Source organism: Crocodylus siamensis, chromosome 12 (assembly GCF_052110815.1).
Source record: "Crocodylus siamensis isolate JL-2025a chromosome 12, ASM5211081v1, whole genome shotgun sequence".
NCBI classification, from domain to species: domain Eukaryota; kingdom Metazoa; phylum Chordata; order Crocodylia; family Crocodylidae; genus Crocodylus; species Crocodylus siamensis.
In genome coordinates this window covers 38,077,269-38,098,461 of record NC_143406.1, presented here as the reverse complement: position 1 = coordinate 38,098,461, position 21,193 = coordinate 38,077,269, and the positions used below count along the sequence as shown (strand labels likewise).

Here is a 21,193-nt window from a genome sequence, read left to right as displayed (position 1 = left end):
TTTCCTTTCCTTGAGGCAGCTTTCCATTTTCCCCCTCCCTAATTTTTTTTCAGTCAACCTTAATATGTGATCTTTAGTTCAAAGTACCACTAAGTGTCACAGATATGAAAAAAGCAGGGGGGAGGGAGAAAATGCTAGATCACACTCCATTTACCAAGTGTCAGACTTGACCAAATGCTCAGTCTGCACTTCCCTTCCTTCTGATTTCCTGTGTGTTAAGGAGGGCTGAAAATACTCCTAATGAATGTGTTGAATCTTTGCTCCACTCACTGGGGGGAAAACAGGTGGTCAGGCTTGTTCATATGTCTGATTGTCCTAACTAAGGCCTGGCTCCCACCCAGTGTTATCTTGGATACTTCACAGGGATTTGAGATGCAACAGTGGGCTTGTACATTGGTAGGGTCTCAGAACAAAAGACTGGCTTGTGGGAAACTCCTACTACCCTGGGAGAGGCAGGTTAGCTTAATTTTAATGTCTCCAAAGTAACCCCCGACCCCATGAAGACTGCCACTATGAAACACCCAGAGACAGTAACAGGATTTAGTTGACAAAGGAGAGATTCCTACCCTGAAGGTAAAAAGCACGAGTCTGTCTTCTGCAAGAAGTCATGGCTTCTAGCAGTGCAACATTTGCTATAGTAATGTTAGCCGATGGTCCTGTTGACTAATCATTCAAATCACTGAGGGAAATGCTTGCTGGATAGCATCTTTGTCCTATCCTGGAACATGAGAAGATATTCACTATTAAACATTCTTTATTTTACAATAACTTTTATTTTATTCTCAGTTAAATGGCACAGCAAAAGCAATACAGTAGGATCTGAGTGACTGCTCTGACTATAAAAACACTTTGTATAGAAAAATGCTTTATAAGGGACCTTCTCTGAAGAGTAAAGCATAAAAACCAAAAAGTTAAGATTTGTTTTAAAATCTGACAGCTTGACAATAGAAGAAAGCAGTGTCTAGGGACCTACTTAAGTCATGGTTTCTGTGGAAACGTCGAAAAAAATAGTGGTTTCCACAATTTTGCATGGAATCACCAACAGAATAAAAGCTTACTAGAATACAAAAAAAGCACAGCAATTCCTGCAAGACCCCAAAAGTCACCTCCACATGCCATGATAGGCTTGCAAAAATCCCTTTGTCTCTGCAGTTCAGGTAGGTCCCTAGCAATGTCAATTTACAGTTCTGATGCACACAAAACTTCCTGAAGGAGCCAGTTGCCCTAGAGCTTGTGAATGGAGGACAGGTATGCTGTCTAATCATACCCTTAAGAAATTAATTTGAAGTCTGTTTCTACATTCATAATGCAGGAGGTATAGGTGTAAAAACGCAGAAAGCCTAGGCAATAGATACAAAAGTATTGCACGTTAAATACAAGAAAAAAAATGCACCATGGGCTGTTACTGAAACATCATTTCAGAGGAAGAAACAAAAGTTTCTGCTGTTTCACTTCGCTGTTTTCATCTTCTCACAGCCACTTCCTCCAGAAACCAGATGTTCTAGACAGTGCAGCTCTGCTTTATTTCATCACATCCAAGAACCTTGGTGACATAAAAAGAGGGGCAGCAGACCTCACTGTGGCTCAGTCTCCTACCTATAAAATGACTAAGTTGGAAGCAGAGCTGAAGCTACAATACAGGTTGCAACATCTCCTGGCTAAAGCAGGAACCTTGCTGCCTCAGTCTCCCTGTTTGTTAGTCAAGATCTAGCGGTTTACACACAATTGGCTCAAGCTCCTTGTATTGTTCCATTTCCAAAGATGGTTGTTAAAATGCAGAGAGGGTTCAAGTTCTGAATTTAAGAGCCACCACCGAGGCAAAATGCATTTTGCATTCTGAAGGAATCTTAAACCTCTAATTTCCATTTCAGGTATGGCATAAAGGATACTTGCATCTGCTTAAGCACGAGAGGTCAAAAGCCTCCTGAATACTTCACCTGAGAGCAGCACTGCTGTTCTCACACTATGTTGGTATTAAAATCATCTCGTGTCTGACAGGAAATACAAGATGCTTTATCCTGGGACAAGCTGTTCAGAGCTTTGAGTACAACATCTGGCATGTGATCTGTTATCATCTTGGGACTTATTAAAATATTTCTGAAGGCAGTTTTTTTTGACCATCTTGCAGTGTATTTAATGTCCGAAGAGCACCACCTAGAAAGAAATATTTTGTTAGCCTTGAAGCCAGGTGACTAATAGGCCCCCAAAGCTTTGTATGCGCAGTGCTGGAATATTTTAATAGAAGGAGAAAGAGGGATCCTCCAAATACTTGACTGCTTGATTCCGATCCACTGCTGATAACAGAAGTTCACCATACGCTTCAGCAGGATCACAGTTAGGCTAACCTGGTGGTTCTGGAAATCTTCCTGCTTTGATTACACGTGATTAGGGACACAAGTACAATATGGTACAGTGTCTCAAACACTTAACATGGTAGTTAACAACCAGAGTAATACTGCTACTAAGACCTTTTCCCCCTTAGTTTCTGTTCATGAGTCAAGCTCTTCCATGATAATATTTAAAGAACAATTAATATTCATTAGATTAGTTCAAAATGCTGCGGGATTTGATATATTGGGCCTGCTCAGTGGGTAGCATGGTAGTAGTAAGAACCATCCTTGTTATGAAATATAACACGTTAATAATTAAAAAGGGTCCTGCCCCAGTAAACTAACTAGCACATCCTGGTCTACAACAAAGGCTCTAGGTACTACACCTACATTTCTGGGCCAAGAGATTTACAATGCCCAGACTCAACGTTATTGCTGATTCAGTACACACTACTGACAATATGAACCATTTACACTAATGTCTTAAGATGAATTGAACACTGAGGGAAAAGGCCAAACAGCTCAAAAGCAAGGGCATGGGTAGCTTTTGGCATTTCCTCTCTTCTGGTCATTGAGGCTGCTCTTGCCTGAATCATATTTGCTGCATTTCAAGACAAAACTGGGAAGGATGAAAGCAGCTTCCTCCTTTACAACCCTTAAAAAAGGATTCCTTTTCCCAGCAGTTTCAGAACCCCATTTGCTCTGCAGTTTGCATATCTTTTCCTTCCTGCTTCAGGATGAGGGAGGAGGAGCTAAGGCAGCATGCTACTTGCAGGAATTATTAGAGAAAAAATATCCAAGACAAGAGCCAGAAGCAAAAAGGGATCTGAACTACAGGTACTGAGGCAAAAATGAAACTGCTCTGTAGAAATGCAGCTTCTCTCTCACCTCCCAGCTGAGACAAACCCATTTTTATAGAAACCAGTTTTGATAACATGTAGGTTCTCCATGGAAACTACTCTCTCTCTAAAGTAATAATGGTGACCACGTGTTTACATACGTTGACTATGTCAACCCTGTCAAACATTTAAGTAGCATGTACAAACATCCAACCCCTTCTAGTCATTATGATCACTGTACTTCACTTGTAGTTTTTCGTGGGAAGGGGTGGGGAAACTGGAGCACTGGGTGGAGCATAAATCAGTAAAAGGTAAGAGCAGTCCAAAATAACTGGCTGGAATGGAAAGAGCATGAACAAGTGAAAGAAAAGATGGAGACAGGAGCCAAGGAAAGCACTTGAATGGTAAAGAGAAGCTTAAAACTTCATGCTTTACTGAAGTGGACCTTTGGTTTATCTACCTTCTTGTGCTGGAGTCTTCTACAATATGGATGATTTTCCCAGGAAGATACAGCTGAGGATACTGAGGTGAATTTAAATGAGATTCATCCCCCAAGGTACTGTAAGAAGGTGAATGATGAACCATCAAACTCTCCTCAGCCAGAAGAGGTTGGGTCAGGGTGCCTTGACTTCTACCATCCAGCTCAGTTGGGAAGTTATCTGGATTTCCCCCAAAGACTTCATACCAACATCCACGCAGCAAGATCTGGTACTGAGTTCAGAAAGAAAGCAACAGAATATAAAAGTTAATGACTTCATTTTCCCCCAGTCACTTTTTAGTTGGCAAGATCCCTACATCTAAGTTTCCTCACAGTAACTGAACCCATTTCTTTGGTACACAGCCTCATCCACTTAAATCACTCAGGGTCAAATAAAGGAGAAACAGCTCTGAACAGGCCATTTGATTTTGGTGGGTTTTCTTGTCAAACTTTAAGCTTCCCCCCACATCCATGACCTCTAGCTGCCCTCTGCTGCTTCTCCATTTACTTCTGGCCTTCTCAGGCAGCAGTATTTAGTCTTGATCCCACCCCTCTCTGGACCCTCAAAGGAGTCTTTTCCCATACCACACACCCCATCTCATGTGCAGTCCTCTACTTCTGCAACTTCTGCTGTCCTGTGGATGGAGCCACAGAATCAGAGAGAAGCAGGGCTGGAAGGGACCCCAGAACTCATCTAGTCCAACCCCCACTGCTCCTTCCATGTGATGGTGCAGCCAGACAGAAGCCTGCCTTGTTGGTAGGAGTGGCACCCATCTCCACAAGACTCGCACTCTCCTTTGTTTCCAGGAGCAGGACCAAGCTTCATTTACTGAGCCTTGCTGGAATGTTGGGTCTACCAGTCGCTCTTCAGTGAACTGGAGGGACTGCAGCCTCCAAATGCTCTGGTTAGAGCAGAGCAACACCCAAGGAAAGCAGAGTAAACATCTGCTGCTGGGCTTCCCACAGTCTGTGCACCTAGGGAACATTTCTAGCCTATGCACAATCCTATTCCCTACAAATAAACAAACCGTTGGTCCTAAACTACTCAACAATTCCCCCAACTTCTGCTAGGCACAGTGTATACGGTACCTTAGGCCTGTTACAACTGGCCACTATTCTCACGATTCTTCGTTTCAGGTCTTCCATGTTGGGCATACTTAACCTGTTTAACATACAGAACAAAGAGCTTCTTAGCACACTCTGTTGATCAGTATTGCCCAATGAAAGCAGAGTTGTCCAACCTCCTGCCAGGAAACTCACCTTGCAACGAGGTCTTTTCCAACAATGACAGATATGATGAAGTACTTAGTGTAGTCTGCAAGTGATTTGCTAAAAGACACAACACACAAGAACAAGCCCTGCGCATACATTTTAGTTTCAGGCCGATGTGTTATTTTTATATTAAACAAGTGCTGCAATAGAGTAACTCAAAAGAGAGTGTTAACAACCAGTTATTTTACTATACTTTTAAGGCTAAGTCTAGAAAGGACAGGAACACAGACGCAGTTAATACTGAAGCTGCTGCATGCACCATATCTAGATGTTTAACGAGGCCCAGAAACACCAGACAGTTCTGCGCTGTGTTTTGGAAGCGATCATTTGCAGCCAGAGCTCAAAGTATTTGTTAATGAAATAAAAGTCACTGTATAATTATTTTTGGCCATTTAGGAACCAGGCTTAGCTTAAGCAATGCCAACTTTGCTGTTCAAAGCCGTTATAAACAGACTAGGGACAAGTCCAAGTCACACACAAAGCCAAACACCAGTCAGAGCAGATGAACTGTTCAACTGTTTTGTTTTTATACAGCGCTTAAAGTGATGGCTTTTAAGCCTTAATTAATCTCCACTATAACTACTGCCATACCAGGATTTCTCTACCTTGTACTAAAGCCAAGCACAGCAGTACTGCATTTACCTTAACAGTCCTCCTGGAGGAGAGAAGGCATAACACCTGAGCGTTGGGAAGGAGTTCTTGAGCAGGATGGCCAAAATGGAGGCTGTTCCAGCACCTAAACTGTGCCCAACTATCACCAATTTATACTCCTAGAGACAGAAACAGAGTTCCAAAGCATGGTTAAAAAGCAACCTCATGACAAACTCTCTCACTTTAGTTTCCATAGAAATTTTTTAGCAGAAATCTTGTTAGGAAAGCTTAAAACTCCTATGAAAAGTACAACTTACAGGGGCAACCGTGAGAGCCTGGTTTAGAATTCCATCATTTATTAGCTTTCGGTAAATGTAATTTGCAGCTTGTGTTATCCCCTAGAAAACAGCATTAAGTTAGAGACAAGAGTTACCCCCTGCTGAAACACAATACATGGATACCTATAAAACACAATCTGAGGATGGTACACTACCCAATATTTTCTGCAAATATTCAGCAGTCTAATTATTTCTGCTCAACAGAGCTCTACTGACATATATATGCACTGCCCCAGCAAGGGACCTTGCTACTCTACTGCACATTTTACTTAAAAATGCCAGGAATACCTAAAAAAAGAGGAAGAAAGAAAAAAAGAAGGGGGTAGCCAACCAGTGCATAGGTGCCACAAGTGGCACAGGGCAGAAAGCAAAGCACCAGAGTAGGTAGGGGAAAGGGATGGGAGTGGCACCTAGGGAGGGTGCAGCGGTAATTTGTGGGATGCCGCCTAAAAAAACTGGCCACACTGATCTAAAGGGACAAATTCAGGTTCTACTCTGCAATGCCGGAGGCAGAATTTATTACTGCTGCTGGGCCACCCAGACAGAATGTCTAGTTCTGATTCAGAGAGAGCTGTTTCCCTTAACTGAAGGAATACAATTGGTACTTTGATTTTTCCCTTAAATATATTACTTTGCAGAGGTAAAGAGTAAACTCACACCTTATGGACAAGGCCATTTTCCAGAATGTCTTCTAGTGTCAGGTCTTCACAGTCTGCTGATAGATCAGTGATGAGATCCTGCAGGTAAAAAGTGAGACCTTTAGCCATTACATTAAAGGCATTTACATGAAACCACAATCCGTGATACACTGTTACAGCAAGAACATGATGTGGTGATATCATTAAATAAATTTCAAGCCTACAAGTAACTGCATGTTAACTTGAGAACAAATGTCTCTTATACACGCACACACCCTGAGCAGGGTGTGGGTCTCGGGAAATCAGCCTGTGTGGGGGCCTGCCCCCCGATGCTACGAAGCTGGTGGCAGATTCGGCGGGGCAGGGGAGTGCCAAGTGGCTGGACGTGATGCTGGGCCCCCCCAGAGTGCAGGGCCTGGGGTGGTTGCCCCAATTTGCCTCCCCCTGCCCCTCCCAGCGACAGCCCTGCACATGCATTTAAAAACTCATCAGAAAGATACCAAATAGTACAAGACTCAGATTCATTACTGTGTGAAAAAAAATGAAACGTGAGCTATATATTTACACATCTCCACCACATCAAAAGAGAATCTCAGCCCATGCTCCAACTACTCCCTTAAAGTGGTGCCTAAGCTCCTGATGTATCCAAGAACAGATACTCATCACTTAAAATCTAGAAGACTATTTCTCTCTCTTGCTGACTCAAACGTTTGTTATTGTAGCACTATTTCCTCTAGCCACTACAAAGAGATGCACTGTCTGTCTCCTCTAAACCACTGGGGTTTTCCCCATCTCCAGACAGACAGTGCTACACAACACAGACCATACCTCAAAAGACAGGGTTCCTCTTACTGCAACCACAACAGCCTCTTTTTTGTGATCCAAAGCGACAAAAAATGGAATCTCAAAAATCTAAAGAGGAAAAAAAAGTGCTCAACTAAAGAGACCACGTTTCCACTGCGAGTCAACATTTATTTTTATTTCCTAGAGAGAAATAAAGACACTGTGAACTTCTATGCAGTTGTATAAACTTGTCTTTGTAAACTCAATCTCTTATCTGTTGCGAGTTCTAAAAAGGAATTGTATTATTCTCATACAAGGTTACAAAAGAATGTTTTGCTTTACGTTTCAGTACGTCTCTTCCTTCTGTAATGTTAACTTTGGTGTCACTGTTACCTAAACAAGAACCCTTGGCCCAGGGTTGAGATTGCTTTGTTTGAACATTCCGGTTTGGCAAGGTCTTCCTTTTAGAACATGACGGTTGGGAAAAGCAAAGCTTTTGGTTTCTTACTGAATTGAAAAAGTTGCAGGGAATTGTTTTGGTTTTGTTTGTTTGTTTTTAGATAGCTTCCCAGATTATTACCTTGTTATGAAAGCTAATATGAATGAAATCTCTGTACTGCAGCCCTGTTATTCTTAGGATGGATCCGAAGTGAAAGTTAAGACAATCACCACCAATTATATCAGGATCTGTTGCTCTGTTTCTGCAACTAAGAAAACAAAAAGAAATCAAAGTGAACTTGCAAGTTCAAGCTAGTCACATTTCCCTTCAGGAACAGATTTCAATTACATTCATGGAGAAGTATGCATCTATTCATAGTTCATAGTCTAGCTTTGAAGCTACTGCTTTAAGAAAAATGCACAAAAGTAATTACTGAAAATTCTGATATAATGTTGAGAAATGCATGAAAAGAATGGAAAATCAAAAACAGTTCTCCAGAACAAATTCATTTTAACCACAGCTACACACTCAGCTATGAGTTTATCCAGGTATTTGATTTCTCAAGTTTTTGTTACTGCCACACCTCAGAAGATGACATGTCATGCTAATAATCAAACCTGGATGGCAGCTTTAGACACTCTTTGTTTCACATAAAAGGTGACAGAAGAGATCATATATGTATACGGGATTATGCTTGAAGCTACAGATTTAAGATATTGCGCCAACTTACCAGTCACGGTTAAGCCTACAGAGAGCAGTAAATGGGTTAGTGAATATATAGTATGGCCATCCATAAGCAGCTGCAGCAAACTGCATGTAATGAGCAGCATTTTCTAATTCAACATCCAAATTATCAGCCTGAGGAGGGGAAAAAAGCCCAGATTAAAGGCTTCAGGTACACACATTACAGCCTGAATCTCTTCCACAGCACTAGCAGTCCAATTAAATTTAACTTCTTACATTTTCATTACAAACCTCACACAGAAGGAAGCCCTAAATATTAGAGGGAGATAGGCCACCCTTAAAGAAGCTTAGCTTTATTTTACAGGCAGCATTACATTTCTCTCTCACAAATAATAAACCAAGTGTTTGGAAAAATGCCAGTTATTTAAAATAATCACTGTTTCATTATTTCACTGTCCGCTATTTGTATTGAAAATGGAATGCTTGTTTCAACTAAGTTGTTTGGGACATGGAGGAAAAGCTCTGGATTTTTCTAACAGATTAATCTAGCAAGAGTTGTTCTTTCGATCCGACTCTGTTAGCTGAATCCAAGAGCAAGTCCGGGGCTGGGGAGGGGAGAAAGGTTGTTGTGGTCCAGTTGCACCCTCCCTGGTCCACCAAAAGGCTGCTGCCAAAGCCAGCATTTCTATTTTGGCACCCGTGAGGGAATCAACTGACTTCATGACTCATAATCTACCTGATTCCTTCTAAACTCTTCATTCCATAGGTGTTAACATCCCTCTCTCCTTTTTAATAGTCTTCATGGTCCACTAAATCAAGCTATTCTTTCTTCTGCAATTCTTCTATCTGTTAGATGCTCCTGGTAATGTAGCTCTTATTTCACAGCCCTGCAGACTGTTTCTATCTCTAGCTAAAAACATTAAATCAGGCGTCGAAATAACTGTCAATGAAGCACTGGATACACTGTCAAGCTGCTCAAAAAGGCTAGTTTTGTTTTATGAATCTGAAAAGAGAGATGTACATTTAATTCTAATGACAACAGGACTAATTAAACAACGTCTTTTGATTATTTGCCTAGTTGCCTGTGGGGTTTTTTTTAATTCATAATATACGAAACAGAAAACTAATGCACATTCCAATAGATACAGTTGTTTTTGCTTCAATCTTAAACTGAATAATTCAGCCTTGGGCCCTTAGGTTATTAGTAAAGCTTCTAGTTTCTTTTTAAAGGAAGAAAAATTTGTGCTCTGTTATGTGTGATGATACACTGCACCAAATGTACCCCACTTCTCAAATGCCTAGATCTGCCCATGGCTAGATCCAAATTCTCTGGCAAACAGTCTGCACTTGTATTATCTCAACTGGATGATTCTGGTTTCTATGAAAAAGGAGGAGCAGTTGTAAGTTACAACTGGCACAAGTATAATGGGATTCACAAGATGTTTCCCCCACTTCAAGCAACTTAAAAAAAAAAAAAAATCACTGAACACCAATTAGCACTAAAGCAAATGCTGTTTCTGCTTTTCCTCCTACCTTGGGCATTGTAACTTTGTTTCCTTCTCTATTAAAATGACAAATCTAATGAGACCACACTTTCAGCTCAACACTAAGTATGGAAGCATTATCTTTTTATTAGTTTTCATGATGATCATATCCTGACTTTTCCCTGTATGTGCCATTTCGAAGTTTCCCAGAATTGGAGCATTACTGGTAGAGATTATCCATCTGTCAATATATCTATCCAGTTTATATGCTACCCTTCCCAACAGTCTCACTGCAGGTTCCAATAAAAGGAAGAGATAACTCAAGAGGACTGCTACCTTTTCCCCCCTCCCAGTCTGCTGCCAGTAATCCCACATCTAATCAGTCACATTTAGTCATTAACTCGGTTTGCCCCCCAGACAAAACCTACATTTTAGTTTGGTTTGATGCAATAGGGTCTCTTAAACAGGCTGCATCCCCAGGCTGGTTTTTCTAGCATATCTTACCACAGGAGATGTTGGGGAATGACAGAGAATTTCTTCAGGGTCTTTCGGACAATTCTCTACTATATCTTGCTCTTGATGGAGAAGACTCAAACCTGCTGCTATGTCACTTGGCACAAGATCAGTGTCCTGCAGAAGAAAAAAGAAAGAATTTATTTAAAATAGTGCAGGAAATTCACAGACTTTAAAAAGAAACCACCTCCTGTTAAAAGGAGCAGTGTGCTGGTAAAGGGTACGTGTCCCCCTTCAAAGTACCCGATTTTACGTGTTTAAAAACTTCCCACAAATAAAACTCAGGTATAAATCCCCAGATGTCAATGTCTGAAATAATCATTACAAAAGACTCCTTTTCAAAAGGCCTGTCCAGCCATGACAACAAAACATGATCTGAAGATGAATTGATTATTGCTGCATGCAACCAAGGAGTGTGGGGGAAGAAAGGTTCTTAGTCCCTCCGAAGCCATTACATACTTTCCAAGGAAAGGTTATGCTGTTACATACAATATTCCTATTCCAAGCACACACACCTGTTTGCAGTCCTGTAGCAATACTGGAAATACGTCTTCCAACCCTCTGAGCCTGACCTTACAAAGTGCTGAGCACTATAGGTCCAAGTGAAGCTGATGGGTGGGGATACTCATCACCTGGAAGGACAGGGTCCCAGGGAGCCTTTCCATCTTGTAAAGAAAGTGCAGAAGACAAGGAGGAGACTATAAATCATCTTCGTGGCACTAGGTTACTGGTTCAAGCTGGGCCTGGAACAACGACGACTAAAGGCCTTGCCCACTTTAAGTCTCTTCAGTGACTTACAGGGAATGAGACTGTGATCTCAATGTGGAATCTACTGACCTGTGCGTTTCATAGAATCATAGAAAGTGAGGGCTGGAAGGGACCTCAGGAGGTCATCTACTCCAACCCCTTGCTCAAAGCAGGACCATCCCCAACTAGATCATCCCAGCCAGGGCTTTGTCTAGCTGGGTTTTAAACACCTCCAAGGTTGGAGCTTCCACCACCTCTGTAGGTAACCTGTTCCAGTGTTTTACTATCCTCCTAGTGAGAAAATTATTCCTAATACCTAACCTAAACTTCCCTTGCTGGATCTTGACTGTTCCTCCTTGTCTTGTGATCTGCCACCACTAAGAACAGTTTAGCTCCATCCTCTTTTGAACCCCACTTGGGGCTGGGAGCAGCAGAGAAGGGTTGGAAGTTACATGTTCTGTGCAGGGGCTCAGCAAGCTGCTCCAAGGTGGGTGGGTGGGTGGGTGGCAGGCAGGCAAGCCTGGGCTGTGGGACAGGAGTAAGAGGTACAGGCAGGGCAGAGGCATATCACTACCCCGCCACCCCAATCATATACCACTCTACCCCTTCCTCCCCACCTCGGAACAGGTGTCCTCTTTTTTGATACTGGAAATATGGTAACCATGGTTTAAGAGATCAGAAACTGGTTTAACCTGTAACAGAATATAAATTCAGTGCACATAAGCCAGTTTCAAAATGGCTGAAACTGGTTTAAGATAAACCTGGTTGAATGTAGTATCAGACTTAACTGATTTGGGTCAAACTGTAGGCTCAGCAGTACTACGTTGGATAGCACTACAGAAGAAAGAGACTTGGGGGTCATCATTGACCACAAGATGAACATGAGCCTGCAATGCAATGCTGCGGCTAGTAAAGCGACCAAAACGCTGGCTTGCATCCATAGATGCTTCTTGAGCAAATCCCGGGACGTCATTCTCCCCTTGTACTCGGCCTTGGTGAGGCCACAGCTGGAGTACTGCGTCCAGTTTTGGGCTCCACAATTCAAAAAGGATGTGGAGAAGCTTGAGAGAGTGCAGAGGAGAGCCACGCGCATGATCAGAGGTCAGGAAAACAGATCTTACGATGACAGGCTGAGAAACATGGGACTCTTTAGCCTGGAAAAGCGCAGGCTCAGGGGTGATCTGATGGCCACCTATAAGTTTATCAGGGGTGACCACCAGGATCTGGGGGAACGTTTGTTCACCAGAGCGCCCCAAGGGATGACGAGGTCAAACGGTCACAAACTCCTGCAAGACCGTTTCAGGCTGGACATAAGGAAGAATTTCTTTACTGTCCGAGCCCCCAAGGTCTGGAACAGTCTGCCAGCGGAGGTGGTTCAAGCACCTACATAGAACACCTTCAAGAGTAAATTGGATGCTTATCTTGCTGGGATCCTATGACCCCAGCTGACTTCCTGCCCTTTGGGCAGGGGACTGGACTCGATGATCTCCCGAGGCCCCTTCCAGCCCTGATGTCTATGAAATCTATGAAATCTATGTAACTTCTGTCCCAGACCCCTTCCTGGTTTAAGTTAAATCAGAGTCCCCCAGCATGGCCTCCAGCCCTGGGCTGGGCTGTCTGCTCCAGAGGGCACGGCTGGCCCTGCCCCTCTCCTCGCTAACCACAGCACACTGCTCCCAGCTGGCTGAGGAGATGGAGACTGCAGGCAAAACAGCATTTGCCACCCATTCCTTGTCGCTCAAGCAGGAATTCTCCCCCTCTCACAACACGGACCCCAGCTTGCATCTAATCATGGTCACGCCACTTCCATGCTAGCTAATGGTGAGAGGTGTCTGTGTGTATGCGTCTCTAATTTCACTGGGACAGGCAGACAGAACAGTGTCCACTTAAGGCTTTCTGAAGCTAATCAGCAGATAAGCCTGTAATATCCCTCCGATCCTTCATTGCTGTTTAAGAGGTTGAACTAATGAGAGGCTTTTGTTTTCTTGATGGGCTGATAAACTTTATCAAGCCCTGCTGGCTTGATTGCAGTTTGATGCAGACAGTATGAAGAAGCAGGGAACAGGAAATTGAAAAGCTCAGTATCATCAACAGATGCATGCACTCCACATAAGCAGTCCTGCCTCTCTTGGGGTGGGATCTGGCAACACTCCCGTCCCTTGAGCAACAAGCCAGGAAAAGCCTGGTGAGGGCTGCTTCGCCCTTCCCATCCAGGCACACCCCAGCTGGGGACTGTGCACAGAGTAGGGTTTAAACCCCTCCCCAATCAAAGCAATCTGCTGGAACCTGGCCATGCCCCCCCTCAGCTCAGCACTCTGAAAGGGAAGGGAGAGCTTGCTCAAGCACCCCCCTGGCTTCTAGCCTGAGCCACTGCAGGCATGTGGCTGCACTTCTTGATTCAAAATGAATGTCTATCCACTTGCAAATCAGTTCAATCTCTGCAAGTTAGACTAACCTGCAAAGACTGAATCAATTCAGGCTTTGACTTTCTGAATGCCTGTCCCTAGCCTAGAAGGGAATAATCACTTCCCTTGCCCTACTGCTAACACACTTACCAATGGACTCCAGCATTCCATTACCCTTCTTGGCAACAAGGGCAACTTCTGGCTCAAATTCAGCTTACTGTCCATTGCAATGCACAGATCCTTTTCTGCAGAGCTGCTGCCCAGCCAGTCAGCCCCCAGCCTATACTGGTGCATGTTCTGTCCTAAGTGCACTTGTCCTTGTTGAACCTCAAGAGATTTATTTTGGCTGAATCCTCCAATTTGTCTAAGTCACTCTGAAATCTAGCCCTACCCTCCAGTGTATCTATTACTCCCCCCATCTTGGTGTCATCTGTAAACTTGCTGAGGGTGCTCTCTATGCCATCTTCCAGGTTGTTGATGAAGACATGGAACAAAACCAGCCCTAGGACTGAGCCCTGAGGGACTCCACTTGATACTGGCTGCCAGCTAGAATTGATTACTACCCTCTGATCCCAATGCTCCAGCCAGTTCTGTATCCACCTTACAGTCCATTCATCCAGCCTGTACTACCTTAGCTTGCCTGTGAGAATGTTGTGGGAGACTGTACCAAAAGCCTTGCTAAAAATCAAGGTACACCACATCCACCAGTCTCCCTGTATCCAGAGTCAGTCACCTCCTTACCGAAGGCAGTCAGGTTGGTCAGGCATGACTTGCCCTTGACGAATCCGTACCGACTGTTCCTAATCACCTTCTCTTCTAAGTACTTAGAAATGGATTCCTTAAGGATCTGCTCCACAATTTTTCCCAGGACAGAGGTGAAGCAGATTAGTTTGTAGTTCCCTGGATTCCCCTTTTTCCCTTTCTTAAATATAGGCACCATGTTTGCCCTTTTCCAGTCATCTGGGGCCTCTTCTGATCACCATGAGTTTTCAGAGATGATGAGCAATGGCTCTGCAATCACATCAGCCAACTCCCTCAGGTGCATCCCATCCGGTTCCATGGGCTTGTATATGTCCAGCTTTTCTAAGTAGTCCCTAACCTGTTTTCAACACTGAGGGCTGCTGACCTCCTCCCTAAACTGTGCTGTCCAGTGCAGTAGTCTGGGAGCTGGCCTTTCCTGTGAAGACTGAAGCAAAAAAGGCATCAAGCACTTCAGTTTTTTCTGCATCCTTTGTTACAAGGTTACTTCCCCCATTCAGTAAGGGACCCACACTTTCCCTAATCTTCCTCTTGCTACCTGCATACTTCTAGAAACCCTTCTTGTTACCCTTCACATCCTTTGCTAGCTGCAACTCCAAGTGTGCTTTGGCCTTCCTGACTTCATCCCTGCATGCCCAAGCAATACTCCTATACTCCTCCCTAGTTGTTTGTCCAAGTTTCCACTTCTTATAAGCTTCCTTTTTGTAATTATTTTACCGAAGAGTTCCCTGTTAAGCCAAGCTAGTCTTCTGCCTTATTTGCTAGTCTTCCTGCATATCAGGATGGTTTGTTCCTGCACTCAGTAAGGCTTCTTTGAAGTACAGCCAGCTTACCTGGACTCCTCTCCCCCTCAGACTGGCATGGTATAACTTGCATACGGACAAGCTCTAGATTTCTGAATTGAGGCCTATTGTATGAAAACCCAATTTGAAAACATGCAGTACTACTGAACATTCACTGAACTAAAAGGCTACAGAGATGCTGCAGTACTGCAAAGTCAGAGTTTAAGGTAAAGGGAATGGAAAGAAATAAAGAGCATAAAAAAATCTTTTCATCTTACTGAAAAGTAGCTGCTGAAGAGTTCTGCAACACTTGTAAAAGCCACTCGGTGGTCATCATTTTGCACAATACAACAACACATTAACCTAATTCTTTTCTCCCAGACTCGGGTTGCAGTCTTCTTGACCTTATAGAATAGCTGGCCTGACTGACTGCTTTCCAGGTTGCGATCTATAGCATCAGTGAGGTACAAGGTCTTTTTACCCCCAAGTGGATCAAAGACAATTACAATTGCAATGATGGTAAAGATGATGATAATCCAGCTGCAACACAGAAAAGGGGAGGGAGGAAGAGATCAGTGAATCAGTGAATCCATGCTTCTAACATGTCAGATACCAAATAATCCAGCTGTTATCTACTTGTCAAGAACAACTGATATCTACCTCCACATGCCTTCACTTACCGCCACTGTGATGGCAGTCCTGTGATAAGAATAACAGTACACTAAAGAGAAGTGAAACTGCCAGCCCATTTCACAAGACACCAATTCCGAGGTCCTTTTTGAGAAAGGACTGCTCTGAAATGGCTACCTAGTCTTGTGGAAAGATCCATATTATATTAACAATTTCTTAAGACATTTCACCCCCTTCTTTCTATTTCTCCTTTCCACACCCTCTTCAGGTCTATCCTTTTTTTTATCTTTACTCCTCATATGTTTCATTCATCGTGCCCCTGGTCTAGCTTCAAGCTTTGGGCAATTAGAAAAAACTGGAAGAAGTCACCTTACTCTATCTAGCCTGATGCACACGAATCCTCCCCCACACGCAACAAAATCTTTCTTGAAGGAGCTGTAAGGAATATCCCAGTTTTCCATGACTAGGGACTCTCCAAAGGCTATTTAAAACAAATGTAAACAGTTTTTCTGGCTTCCAATAATAGTAACATTTACCTTAGTTTATTGTTTACCTGGCAATGACTGTCCCAAAGATGGCATTTACCACAGTCTTTTCGCAATGCACCCTGCTGTCTGACACCCAGATAGCACCCACAGTTGCCCACACAAATTCAGGCAAGAAGAGAAAAAGGCGAGTATAAAGCAGTTTAGGAAGAGATTTTCTTGGCCCAGGGTTAGAAATTGTCCCTGTAATCACAAAAATAAATAAATAAATAAAAGATTAAACATCTAAAGTAAAAGCAATCTTATTGAAGACACATCAGGAGTTCTGCGCTTGAATGAAATTTAGACATGTGCAAATCCAAGTTACTTTAGATTCTACAGGAATTAACCTAACCTACAGCTCATGGTAGAACCAGGAGCTGTAACACATTGTAGTCTTTGGCAGCAAACATCTTTAGCATATAAATTATTATAAACTGGAAATTTTGGTTATTTCTGTTTTTCCAAATAAGCCCCTTAGCTGATTCGGTAGCTAAGAGGCTGCAGTTTAAGGCCTAGGTTTAGTAAAACAGTTGAATAGCAAATGACATGTTTATTCTCTTAAGCACATTTAAAAAACCTGACCCAAGGGTCAGAGGTGGGACCTGGAAGATCTGCACATGCTATACCCATACTACTCTGGACAACTCCACAACAGGGGCCATTTCATTCCTTAGCATGAGGGCTAGGACCAAATCTCCCCTCCCTCACACTAGGCACAGAGGACTGGTTGACCTTCAAGCACCCATTGGTACGCTAATGCCATTCACTCCCCAGAAACTAGGTTTAAGAACTCTTTGAGCTACACCCTGATAAATGTCTCCATTCATCCAGGACAGAAGAATCCTTTTAGGCTCCTCCCGTGAGGCACAGGCAAGTTCCAGAGTGTGACAACAGCTCCCCCTTGAGATGAACTTGCCCTCCTCCTCCCCCACCTTTTTTTTTTTTTTTTTAAATAGCCTATAGAAGCTATCTTTTTTCCTGCTGCTGGTGCAGCTTTTCTATTAGACAACCATTTCCTTCCCTTTTTCTTTTTTATATTAGCTTACAGGTCCCTTCATTTGTTCTGATGCAATGAAAAGACAGAGCTACAGTCACATCTCAGGCACACATTACATCAAGCACGTCAAGAACGTCACTGGTGGGGAAGGGAAGGGAGGGAGGGGGAAAAAAGCTGTTTTAAAGGCAAATGAATTTTAAGAGCCACTTACCAATTTTGAATATTTAGTGTTACTACTTAGAAGTGACCTTTGGTAGGGTCTCCTCTCTTGAGAACTCATCTCTCAGAAGATATATTTCAGCTTCAATTTGATCATAATCAAGCCAAATCAATCCAGTTTGCTGAACAGAGATCCACCCTCACTTAGCCTGTGTTTAACTTGTTGATCTTTCTTTGCAATTCTTTCCTAAACCACTTTTGCTACAAAAAGGGATATCACAATAACTCTCGTTTTGTGCAATATGTCTACCTATTTACTTAATAAGATAATTACAAACAAGACCAAGAGGACACCTCAGCTCTCTTCAGATGATCTTAGTCAATACTCCTTTTCCTCAAGAAAGCAGTCAAACTGTGTTCTTCGAGGTTAACCTAAACTTCCCCGAGTTAGCTAGTACAGTTAGCTGTACTATTGCCTCATCTGCAAAATAAACATGTAATCAGGGAAGTGCCCTGTACAAGCCAGCACAGGCTGCAAGATGTACACTCCTTAGTGTCACAGCCAGCCAAACAATGATCTTCTCATCAATTTTTTAACAGAATGAAGAGGGCAGGGAGGTCATTTTTAGGAAGTAGTTGTGTTTTAGAACAGGGCTTGGCACCCTTTTAGAGTGGCCAGTCAGGAACTTGTTAAACTGCTACCACCACAGGCCCCATCCCCACAGCTGATTCCCCACTGCTCTGATTCCCTTCCACTTACCAGGTGCCAACAAAAAAACACAGCGAATGCGAAGGGGAAATAGCAAATTTGGTGGTGAGAGTACAGTGCAGGTGACCAAGCTGCCACTTTAATGAGGCCCCTTTAAATCACTGATCTCAAGCCCAACCCCTTTAAGGGCTGCCAACCTATGTTTTAGGAGTATTTATTGAGTTAAAACAGCAGCATTTACCCAAATTAGCAAATCAGGTTGGACAGGTTTGAAATACAAGAATTCACATGTGAATTTCTGAGAAAACTACATATTCCCTTTCCAGTTCAAGTTAAAACCCCTCCAATGACATCCATCCTGCAGAGCAATCCCTCCTCTTCTTTGGTACTTACACATAATTAGATCACTGCATTCTTGTCCCTTGCCTTAGTTTGGCCAAGTTTCAGATTTAATTTTCAATCTTCCTCAGGGAAAACCATTTCACCAGCTCTTCTTTGAACACTAGGATGTGCCAGGGTTTAAGTTGCTAGCCTAGGACTTGGGTTTGAGACCTTGTCTGCTAGGTTTCCTGTGTGACTTTTGCTATTTCGCTCAGCCTTCCTGTGCTTCAGATCCTACATGTAAACTGGGGAAAATAATCCCTACCCTCAGAACACCTCTAAAGTGACAGTGTCTGGTAATGAGGTATCTGAACAGAAAAGAGAGGAAGAACCATTATAAGCACTTCTGTCAGAGCAGATGCACCCTGAATCAGAATTAGAGCCTGCACAACATAAGTTAGCCTTCCTTCTTCAGGATGAATCTCTCCTGTTTACGGTGTCAGCATTGTTGGGTTGGCCATGTGCTATATGACACTTCTCCACAACAGCCTACCTACACCTTAAGATTCTTGCTATGTGGCACTGAATCCATCTACACAGGCCACTGCTCACAAGTGTCATTACAGAGACTCACTATGCCTGAAGAAGGGTGACTGCACCCAAAAGCTTGCTAGGAACTTTCCCCCCCCAACTACTCAGTTAGTCTAATAAAAAATATCACATCTACTCAAAGAACCTTGCCTGCCTATGTCCTGAGACCAACACAGCTACAGCCAAAAACCCAGCATTGTAGAGCAGATATATTTTGCAAAACTTCCTTGGGGAATTTGTCAGAAACATTAAAAATAGTCCAGGTTTCCAGGTCATTTGTTAGTGAACTAATGTTTACTAACGAACCCAGAGGGAGACGTAGCAACATGGCATGATTTCACGATGACGGGGTTTCCTGGAGTTCTGCCATTTTTGGCTACCCCCAAGCTATGTTAAACTGTTACTGCACACGGCTAGAGTGAGCAAACAGAATTAATCTGCCCGTACTCGTAGTATGAATGTCAACAGGTGGCTGTCAGGGCGCACAGTTTTTGTACCAACATTTTAATGGCACATTTAAGTAAAACAAAACACATACATAAAGCTGCTGCGGGCACAGAATAACGCAGGCTCGTACCTCGCATACTGACGCACACAATGGCCGATACAGCGCATATGATGGCAGCCAAGAGGAGGAGGAGGACCAGCAGGTAGGTGTGCAGGAGTTCTCCTCCGGTGCAGTTGAACCTCTCCTTGTGAACGGAGTACAGGACAAGAACGCCGACCCACCTATGGGGATGCAGACCGTGGTGTGTCACAGCGGGGAAGCAACAAAACAAATGCGTCACCGCAAAGCAGGGCCACTCACAAACCATCTCATTTATAAACGTGACCCACATACCAGGATGTCTCGGAGGTGCCAGAGGCGTGCAGGAGGTGGCGGCCTATGCAATTCACCCCAGGCCTGGCCTGGATGACACGCTGGGTGCAGCCAAGGCAATGGGGCAGCTGCTGCGTTAGCAGGTCCTGGGTCCTTGCAACCGCCCGGGGCACTCAGGGAACCGTGTCCCTGGCCTGGGGGGGAGACCTTTTTTTTTTTCCGTTTTTTTGCACCGGTCCTGGAAGCACTGCAATACCAGGTCAATGCATGGAGTGGATGGAGCACGCTCCGGTTCCACCACCCAATACCAAAAAGAATCTGCTCAATATAGACCTCCTATGGAGGACATATCAGAGACAATTACCCTGGGGAGCTCGCCTACGTGGTCACGCTGCTGCCAGATGCCACCGCCGGGCGCAGGAAGAGCGCGGGCCCGCGCGAGGGCATGGTGCTGCGACCGTTAACGGCCCACGGCCGCGGACCCTCAGGGGTAGGGTGAGGGGCTCTTACCAGATGAGCCGCAGGAAGAGCTCGAAAGCTCCGGGAAACACGAAGTCGTCGCTGCCGATGGCCCAGCGCCGCCCGAACAGTATCAGCCCCGGCATCGTGCGGAGCCCCGAGCCCCCGCCGCTACCTGCGCTTCACCTGCCGCGCGTGACGTCACAGCACTCTGACGCGCGCGAGCCTCAACCAGGCCCGGCAAATCGTCTCACGCCCTCCACGAGACCGGCGCCTGCGCAGGGCGGGGGTAGCCCCGCTGCCTGGAGCATGCGCACAGCGCACAGGGCGGTGCCTGTCTGAGGGGAAGCGGCAGACAGGAGCTGCACGCGGTGGATCGCGGGGCCCGGTCAGTACAGCAGTCTATACGCTCCACCCGCAAGAAAACGATACAAACATGTATGCTTGAGAAACTGCTGTAATCTTTGACCAGGGAAAAAATATGCGATCGAGAATATGTGACCTGTCAACTTGGCCGGTTTGCTGTCCCTACAGTTCATTACCGTATTCGCAGTTTCTTACTTCCGGTTCCCAGTTCCTTTTTCAAAGCCAATCTTGACACAATTAAAGGTTGTTAATAAATTAGACATGCTGAAGAGTTAGAATTTCATTAGAAATGTATATTTACTAGTAAAAGTTGATATGTTTCAAGTACATCGTGAATAAAGAGCCAAGATTAGGTGGGGATTATGGGGCAAAATCCTTTTTGGGTCACCCCAAACCACATGTCCCCATTAACTGGGGGCACTTCTGAATGGGTCTGAGCAGGGCAGTGCCCAATCCAAAACTGGAGCCTGAAAAACCTCCTCTGGGAGAGTCCCTCAGCGGCAGAGAGGTGAGGTTTGGGGATAAACCAAGC

At 44.1% G+C, this 21,193-nt stretch overlaps 1 protein-coding gene and 1 pseudogene across 1 annotated transcript; both read right to left on the bottom strand.

Moving 5' to 3' along the window:
* Positions 1-590: 590 nt before the first annotated feature.
* DAGLB (diacylglycerol lipase beta) lies at positions 591-20,584 on the bottom strand. The gene is made up of 15 exons (XM_090024791.1): positions 20,347-20,584; positions 19,594-19,745; positions 16,266-16,440; positions 15,361-15,622; positions 10,381-10,506; positions 8,439-8,566; positions 7,850-7,976; positions 7,315-7,398; positions 6,508-6,585; positions 5,828-5,908; positions 5,562-5,689; positions 4,908-4,976; positions 4,737-4,809; positions 3,630-3,880; positions 591-2,154 (listed from the first exon to the last, which is right to left on the bottom strand). Exons 1-15 carry the CDS (start codon positions 20,439-20,441, stop codon positions 1,959-1,961), a joined length of 2,025 nt encoding a protein of 674 aa, XP_089880917.1. The 5' UTR covers positions 20,442-20,584; the 3' UTR covers positions 591-1,958.
* LOC149854951 (U2 spliceosomal RNA) lies at positions 20,059-20,213 on the bottom strand (annotated as a pseudogene).
* Positions 20,585-21,193: the final 609 nt, after the last annotated feature.

Bases quoted from the DNA above. Each gene is read 5' to 3' on its own strand.
- DAGLB (XM_090024791.1), bottom strand. From the start codon at position 20,441: ATGCCGGGGCTGATACTGTTCGGGCGGCGCTGGGCCATCGGCAGCGAC. The intron at 7,399-7,849 runs GTAATAATCTGG...TTTCCTCTTTAG, and splicing joins ATATTAGCTTTCATAACAAG to ATTTTTGAGATTCCATTTTT. The intron at 4,977-5,561 runs GTAAATGCAGTA...TGTGTCTTTTAG, and splicing joins CCTCCAGGAGGACTGTTAAG to CAAATCACTTGCAGACTACA.